At 45.0% G+C, this 9,031-nt stretch overlaps 2 protein-coding genes across 2 annotated transcripts; both read right to left on the bottom strand.

Moving 5' to 3' along the window:
• Positions 1-581: 581 nt before the first annotated feature.
• On the bottom strand, positions 582-2,258 carry LOC125536095 (putative transcription factor At5g28040). The gene has a single exon (XM_048699219.2). It carries the CDS (start codon positions 2,075-2,077, stop codon positions 941-943), a length of 1,137 nt encoding a protein of 378 aa, XP_048555176.1. The 5' UTR covers positions 2,078-2,258; the 3' UTR covers positions 582-940.
• A 3,283-nt stretch (positions 2,259-5,541) lies between these two features.
• LOC125536096 (H/ACA ribonucleoprotein complex subunit 4) lies at positions 5,542-7,692 on the bottom strand. Its single transcript, XM_048699221.2, has one exon. It carries the CDS (start codon positions 7,628-7,630, stop codon positions 5,801-5,803), a length of 1,830 nt encoding a protein of 609 aa, XP_048555178.2. The 5' UTR covers positions 7,631-7,692; the 3' UTR covers positions 5,542-5,800.
• Between the last annotated feature and the right edge of the window lie 1,339 nt (positions 7,693-9,031).

The following is a 9,031-nucleotide window of genomic DNA, read 5'->3' on the forward strand; positions in this document are numbered from 1 at the left end:
TCCCGGTTAAGCTGCACTTAAGCGGCATTGCTCTAAGCTGTGGCCTTCCGCTCCGCTTACGCTTACCGCTTTCTTGAACATTGTAGTTGTGCACCTTGATTGAAGCAATACAGATTCACAAATGGACAAATAATGTAGTGTACGTATTAACTTAGAAGCAGTAGAGCTCTGGACCTACATTTCAGTGTTTCACCCTCTAGCATTACACTGTATACCACATTGAATTTAACACACAAATGACGGGCAAATTTCTGTAACCTGATGCACACAAGGAACGCTGATCTCTAGAATGACAATGCATGGTATTGAGCATTAACAATAACTCTGTTCACATACGCTGACCTTATTCCAACAGGGAAAAGGAAAAGGAAAATAACATAATGCAATGGCGCGGCAGAGAAGTAATTCTCAAAATATCTGGTACACAAATATTAAGTAATTTTCAGCCTTCACGGAAAATAAACAGGGTCATGAATCATGATCAAACACAAGTTAAACTACCATGCTGCTCCATAGATTAACCACTGGTTTACTATACCATAATTCCATGACCTTCAATTGATAACAAGCAGTACTGAACATATCTAATCTCTTTCATATAAATTGATGAAAATGATACTGAAATGACCACAATCTGTGATCCTAATAATATATTAACTGAAAGTGCTCAAGCTTTCCATCAGGAGACCATCCTGTCCGTTCAAAGCATAACACTTCAAAACAGAGGACAACGCCTACATTATAAAGAAATAAGTAGCAGCTAAATATCACATGAACAATTAGAACCATGAATAAACTAGTTTCCAAGTCCCAACCCAGTCAACAATGTCCTTTTATGCACGAGAAAATGTTGAGGAAAAACACTAAACATCTAACCTCAGATTTGTAGCAAGAATTCTATAATGAGAGACACCGTATCAGTTCCTAACTTAAAAAAACCTCAAGTCCTAGGTGTGGAGGACTTGAGCTCCTCAAGTGTCGCCTTCACCTGGTCCTGCAGCAGTTCGATCCGCTTCAAGTACACTTCCAGCTCCAGGATTCGCTGATTTCTCCATTTCTCCCCTTCCATAGGCAAGCCGTGTGGCGGCTCAGGAAGTTTCATACCAAACGGACTGGATCCCATATTTATCACTGCGTGAATCATCTCCTTAAACATAGGCGTCAGAAAATTCTTCTCGACATCGACAATTCCTGACTGAGGTGACATGACTGGAAACCTGAGTGGCTCGGAACCCTCCATGGTCACTGTCACAGGCATTGGAGCCTGGGGCAGTGCTGGTAGCGAGTCATCCATCTTGACAGGGACTGACACGGGTACCTGCACCTGCACTGGCTGAGGGGGCTGCACCAAAATGGTGGCAGGGACAGCTGCAGGGGCAGATGGAGCTGCTGATTCCACCGAACGTCTACGGCGGCGCTGCCGCCCTGAGGGGGACTTGACTTCCCCATTGGGGCTGGTGTTCGCAGGGACAGGTGTGGCAGCCACCGCCGCAGCGGCAACCACAGCTTCTTCGTCGTCGGAGTCGGCCGAGGGATCCCGGCCGTGCTTATTCGTGGGGCGCCAGATGTTGCGCGCGATCTCGAAAATGGCCTGCTCGTGCGGGGAGCGGAAGGAGAAGGCGGCGCCGGACCCGCGCAGGCGGGAGACGCAGTTGCGGTACTTGCGCTTCAGGCGGCGGAGCTTCTCGACGAGCTGGCTCTTGGAGAAGTCGAGCTGGAGGCGGCGGCGCATATCCTCGTAGAACGGGTCCGTGTCGTATTGGTGCGACGCGAACGCCGTGCCGCGGGCGGCGGTGAACTCCGCGAACCCGCGGAGGATCACGATCTCGTCCTCCTCCGTCCAGAGGCGCTGGAAGAGGGGCCGCCGCTCGCCGCCCGACGAGGCCTGGCCGCCGCTTCCACCCGCGGGGAGCAGGGCGGTGGCGGAGGAGGAGGTGGGGTCGGGGAGGCTCGGATCGGGAGGTTCGAGGAACGGGGCGCCGGTGAAGTCCCCGTCCTCGGAGTAGTCGTCGCCGTCCGCATCGGTGAAAGAGAGGGCGGCGACGGCGGCGGACGAGCCGTCGCCGGCGGGAAGCATTGGGCCGGAGATGGGATTCGGGATGGGCTAGGGTTCCGATCCCGGAATTTCGGGGGATTCGGATCGACGGGGACTGGGTTTCTGCCCCAATTTTGGGCTGGGGGTCGTCGCAGAACGCAGAGGAATTCCTCAGTTCACTGGAACTATTGCACTCACGTACCTCCCAAGTTTGGAATTTGCAAACTTGCCCTTCATACAGTGCCAAAGTTGTACCATTTTTCATTATTACTCCCTCCGTTTCTAAATACTTGTCTTTCTAGTCATTTCAACAAGTGACTACATACGGAGCAAAATGAGTGAATCTACACTCTAAAATATGTCTACATACATCCGTATATAGTAGTCATTTGAAATGTTTAAAAAGACAAATATTTAGGAACGGAGGGAGTAGTATTTTCAACCTAACATGTGTGTCTATGCATTCAAAGTCAACCTAGAGCAATACAACCATCCACCAAACTGCAACATAATCTTAAAATTATCAAACCATTTACTTTGACTTTGCAAATTATTGCGATCGTTTTATTTTTTGTATGTATACATTCTTGTGGTTCGTCAATCACAATTCCGCGCAAGACACGTTGAGGATGCCATAGTGCATGTCATAAATCAATATATCATTTCTAAATTGAGAAGTGATGGTTCCGATCAACATATGTGACACTGTAGACACAAATGTTTTTTGCATAGTGGTTAGCATGGGATTGTTGTCCACCAACTTACTAATCACTACTACAAACAATTCTCGCTGGTCGCAAACATCTATTTATGTGTTTTAAGTTTCCCTAGTGCAAGACCACTCTCACAATGAACACATGTCCTTCTTGTTTACTTCCCTAACTCACAAGCATCGTCTAATAAAAAAAGATGAAACACTACAATTAGTGACGAGAGAAGTCACAGTAGTATCATTCTATGATAGTGTATCATAGCGGACACATGTGACTAATTTATTATCAAATAAATCAAATTTATACCCACGAAGGCATGATCGGAAGCAAGGGGTGTAGAGATGGGTGCGGGATGTGCATTCCGGGAGGTGGGGGATATTCTCTAAACTCGTCAGCATCCGTTTCAGACTGACAAATTTTTATGCAACAAGCAAAAGATGAGCAAAGTCAAAGACATGGTTCACCTTTGACTTAAACTTGGAAAGTTAGAGAAACATATTTGGTGTTTCGTGCCTCACGGTTCCTTTTTCATGGGGACAGGAGGAGGGGTGGGTTGGGTTCCTGGGTCGTTGATTTACGGTGTGGATCAAGTGTGAGAGGGAAGGTCGAATCATCACGACAACCATGATAGCATACCCCCATGAATAGTAAAAACACAAAGAAACATTTTATGATTGATCATGATCAGGGTTGAGTTTATTATGAAAGAATGTGTGGATAATCAAGGTCGAGGTCCTTGGGAGGGGGCGTACGAAAAGAGGAATATAAATTTACAAAAATGGAAGAAAAGAAGAATGTTTCTTGAGGAGACTAAAACAAAACAACATTTTTCCGGTGAAATTTATGCTAAAATTAAACTACATACGCATGCGGATTGTTTGCTTACATTCTGTTTATATAACCCACTTTAGCTCAACCCAATTACGCTTTTATTTCAATCAATTATAACAAAAATCTTTATCCTCCCTTATTGTGTAATCCTCGCCCCTCCAAGTTCACACCTCCTACTCCCATCCTTCACGTCTTCACTCCATCACACCTTCTTGCCTTTTCATTGGATTGCTTTTGGTTTCCCTACACGAGTCAAGTTTCGTTTCCACTTCCAACGAACTCCTTGCATCTGTATTAGTGTATGCGTCGTATTTGCTATATATTCGTGTCTGTTCCATATTCACTTTCAGATTCATTTTCGCTTTTGTTAAAAAATATGAAAACAAAAACAGTTTTGCTAAAGCACATCTAGATATGTCCTGAGTATTGCACATCTAAATCCTATGTCATTGCTTTTACCCAGAGATTCGTGCATGTATTTTTCTTTTCTTTTTATTTTCATATTTGATTGAGCCATTTAGATGTGTAATAATTAGAGCATATCTAGATATGCCCTAAACAGACCCAAAGTTTAAACCCTAAAATAATCAGAATGTTGCAAAAGCAACGAGGGCTCAAAAACATGGTTAAAACTTCCATCAGAAAAATAAAAACACTACCCAGATCACGAGCACTAACAGGACCAGCTTAGTCATCACTTCATACAACTGAATTCTAGAGATGACAACTACTCGCTCTGTCTCATAATGTAAGACGTTTTTTACACTAGTGTAGTGTCAAAAAATGTCATACATTATGAGACGAAGAGAATTCTTCATATTTCTCCAGTTTAATGGCAGGAGAGAATCCGCCGACATTATGCTGTTATGCACCATATACATATCTAATGAGCAAAACCAATATTGGAATGACGGTGCCAAGAGGATCACAACATATGCTGCTGCTATATCAAAAAACTGAAACTGGCAAATTCACTGCGAGACTTTCAGACTCTGGGTGCAGATGAAGATTTCGGAGCCAAAAAATGACTCATGGGTGATTATAAGCATGTATTCAGACATGGGAAAACCAAGTTCTCACATCCGATTGGTAGAAACGTTCCGCAGTAAAGTTCCGTTTCAGTTCCACAATATCAGCAAACAGCAGGCAGATTCTCATCAATATTGGCACAACAAAGACAGAAATTTCAGAATAGTACAAAAAAATGCATTAACAGATAACAGACACAGAAATGCAGGCCTGGGACTCCTGCGTGATTGTGTATCAGCAAGGTAGAAAATCAAGTTCGCACATTAATGTGGTGGAAGTATTATGACTAGGGATTTTTCTTCTTCAGGTCAAGAATATCAGCAAAATAGCGGATTGAAGATTGGCAAGCCAGAAGCTTCAGTACAGTGGAGTGGAGAGTGGACTACTAATGGGGGCGAAAAATCCACTACATTTACTGATAACATACACATCCTTGTTATCAAAATTTGATTGGAAATTTCTAAGAACCATCGCATTTCAGTAGAATGGCAGCAACCTAAAGATAGTAGGTTGGGCTTTCGAAGCAATACATGGTTGCAAGGGGTTCCCCCAGAATTGCAACCAAACAACCCTGCTAGAATCTGATGAACTATCCTGTTACACACCATGCACATACCACTTATGTTACTCAGGAAATTCAATATATGAATAACCATGCCGGGAACAAGCATATATCTTCTGGTCCTATCAAAGAAGTGAAACTGGCAAATTTAATGCTACAATATGGGACAGAATTTCAGACTGAGGTGCACAGACGATCACAGATTTCTGGGTGGTTGCAAGAATGTATATATCAGTAGCACAAACCAAGTTCTCACACCAGTATGATGGAAATATAAGGATCGGCAAACTCTACTTCAGCTTAATATCATCAAAACAGCAGATTGATGAGATTAGCAAGCCAGCAATTCCAGTAAAGGTGGAGTACTAAGATGAGATGAGAACAAAATTCACTGCAAAAACTGATAACAGATACTGCAATACATGGCTGATCGTCCAAATTTAAAGGGAAATCTCTCTAATTACCATAGCATTTCGGTTGAATGGCAGTAACCTAAAGATAGTACATCAGGCCTACCTACCAAACCATAGACGGTTGCAAGGGGTACAAAGCAAATAAAACAGGTAGTTCAAGCTCCCACATAACTGCAACCAAATAACATGACAAGCCAATGTAAACTACTATCTCTACCTATTGTGCCTCCTCTGCATCTTTTTTCTTCTTTTTCTTCTCCTTTTTCTTCTCACTCTTCTCAACTTCACTCTCTGTAGCAACATCATCACCGCCTTCCTTGCTCTTCTTCTTCTTGTCCTTTTTCTTCTCGCTCTTCTCAACTTCCGCACTCTCTGGAGCAACATCATCACCGCCTTCCTTGCTCTTCTTCTTCTTTTTCTTCTCGCTGGTACCATTCTCCTCATCAGACAGACTGCTCTTCTCCTCCTTCACTGCCTCCGAAACAGCTGATCCTGGTTCTCCCTTGTCTTTCTTTTTCTTCTTCTTCTTCTCACTCTTCTCCCCTTCCACTGCCTCAGTGACCTCCTCCACCTTCATCTTCTTTGCAGGTGTAGAAGCAGTCACATCATCCTCATCAGTCTTCCTCCTTTTCTTCTCCTTGACCTCCTCACTTGGCACCACATCCTGTTGTTCCACCTTCACCTTCTCGGGCTCAGGAGCAGCTGCAAGGCTAGCAATCATCGCATCACCACCAGTAGGAAGCACCACATTTCGAAGCCACTCAGCTGGGGTCTTCTCAGTTGGCTTCCCATGCTTATCAAGGAGGCCCTCGGCGATCATCTTCTTCTTCTTAAGTGCCACCGGACCAAGTCCCCACTTCCTTGGGTATGTGTCCCTGTCCATCACCACCCTCTTGATCTTCGCCACAGCACCATGGTCACAAGTCGCCATAACAGCAGTGGGCATCTCAGCGATACCAATGGCAATCGCCTCCCCTTTTGTAGTCATGAGAACAACCTCTTCCCCAACATCAATGTCATTCTCAAACCGGAGCAACCCAGGAATCATAAGCTTGGCACCATAGCAGATAGCATTAACAGCAGAGTCCTTCACAACAAGCCTCTTGTAACTGGTAAGAATTACCTCAAGCGGCATCACCACACGCCTTATGTAAGACTCATCCTTGTGGTTGTCAAGTGCCCACATTGCATCCATCACATCGTGCATGGTGACCATGTTGTCCTGCTCTCCGAGGATACCTGACCGGACACGGCGCAGCTCCTGCATATGCGCACCGACACCCAGGAGCAGCCCAAGGTGCACACAGAGCGTCCGGACATAGGTTCCAGCCTCGCAGGAGATCCAGAACACAGCAAGGTGGCGCTCGGCGTCATGCTCCAGCAGCTTGCTCTCATAAATGGTCCGCACCCTGAGCTGGCGCTTGACCGCTGAGATGAGCGGCGGGCGCTGGAACACAGCGCCGGTAAGGGACTCGAGCGCGCGAGCGACCCGGGCCGTGTCTGGGACGGCGGCGTGGAAGCGGGCGATGCACACATACTCCTTACCTGCGCCCTGCTGCGACTTGACGAGGCGTGTGGCGCGGTCGACGCAGACGATGAGGTTGCCGGTGACCTTGGGGTCGAGCGTGCCGCTGTGGCCGGTCTTCTCGACGCGGAGGAGGCGCTTGATCCAGGCAACCACCTCGTGGGAGGAGGGGTTGGACGGCTTGTCGAGGTTGATGACGCCGTACCGCAGATACTCGGCGAGGGGCCGCTTGAGCGGCGAGTGGCCGGAGGGGAGCGGGGTGTAGTGGCCGGTGCGGACGTTGAGGCGGTCGTAGTTCTTGAGGAGGAGCGGCCAGGTGGAGGTGTCGAGGGACGGAACCAGGGCCTGGGGCTTGATCATATAGCCATCAGTCTTGGCCTCGGCGTCCGCCAGCGACGTGGTATCGGCGGCGGCGGCGGCGGCGGCGGGGTCGGCGGAGGCGTCCTTGGATTTGCTCTTCTTTTTCTTGGATTTGGTGTGCTCAGAGGCAGGGGACGCGACGGCCGGCGGCGTGGACGACATGGCGGCGGGTGGGGTGGGGGTAGGGGTTAGGGTTTTTGCGGGGACGGGGAGCGGCGCCGTGGCGGCGAGAGGAAGAAGGGGGTTTTAAGGGTAAGGGTTTAGCGGGGTGCGTGGACTGGGGCGATGGGCTTTGCCATTGGGCCGCCCGGTTAGAAGTCACCAACCTCTGCTCCCTGTATGGAACCTCAAAAACGGGAGTTCCTATGCGCCGCTCGCTGCGGCGAATTGTCGAGCGGACGCACAGGCGCGACTCCATCTGGGCCGACCCATTAGCGTAATACAGTGAAAGATCCAAAAAAATACTTCTTCTCAAAAAAAATCCCAAAAAATACTGCTCGAGGGAGGGATCAAACAAAGGACCTCGCGTTGCTCTCGCGCGAGCCTAGCCAACGGGATAGAGAAGCTTTCTTGGTTTTAGTATGGCGCGCGAAGCTACAGGTAATGTAGATCCGAACATTTTGTCAATTTCCGAACGCGGTCATTATTTTGAAAAAAGGTGTTTTTGTATAAAAGCGAACGCTTCTCAAATTTGAGAAGGAAAATAAAAGGCTCGAACATTTTTTTAATATGTGAACAATTTTTTTATAAACTGAACACTTTTTTTAAAATCACGAACATTTTTTAATATGTGAACAAAATTTTCTTAAAGGGAACACTTTTTGAAACTCTGACCAAAAATGTGGAAACGTGAATATTTTTGGAATCCATGAACAATTTTTGAACGAAGAATATTTTTTCAAACTCGGAACAAAATATGGAAATGAAAACATTTTAAAATTTTTTGAACATTCATTGAAAAAGCATTAATATTTTTTATGAAATCAAGAACGTTTTTTAAAACTATGAAATATTCTTAAATAACCAAAAATGAACAGGAGAAAATAAGCAGAAAAACGAAAAAAGAAGGTGAACATTTTTCAAATTCCAAAACAAATTTTGGATACGTGAACATTTTTAAAAATTTGGAAAAAGTGGAAACTCCTGAACAAAATTGGAAAATGTAAACATTCTTAAAAATTTGTGAACATATTTTGAAAATCCCAAACAAAATTAGAAACAGACACTTTTTTGAAGTTTGCAAACAAATTTTGAAACTACCAAACAAAATTGGAAAACACGAACATTTTCTTAAAATTGTGAATGAATTTTGAAAGAGGGACCTTTTTTCAATCTCCTGAACAAAATTTGAAAACGTGAACATTTTTTGGTAAAAAAATGGAGAATATTTGAAAGGTGAACTATTTTTCTAAATATGCAAACATTTTTATAAAAAAATGGAGAATTGCTTTTTGAATTTGTGAACAAAAGATAATAACAGGAACATTTTTTTAACTTCTGAACATCTTTTTGAATTTTTGAAAAAAAAACGAAATTCTCAAGAACAAGAAAGAGAAGAAAAAG

The sequence above is a fragment of the Triticum urartu genome, chromosome 2A (genome assembly GCF_056163025.1).
Source record: "Triticum urartu cultivar PI428250 chromosome 2A, HENAU_Tu73, whole genome shotgun sequence".
In the NCBI taxonomy this organism is placed as follows: domain Eukaryota; kingdom Viridiplantae; phylum Streptophyta; class Magnoliopsida; order Poales; family Poaceae; genus Triticum; species Triticum urartu.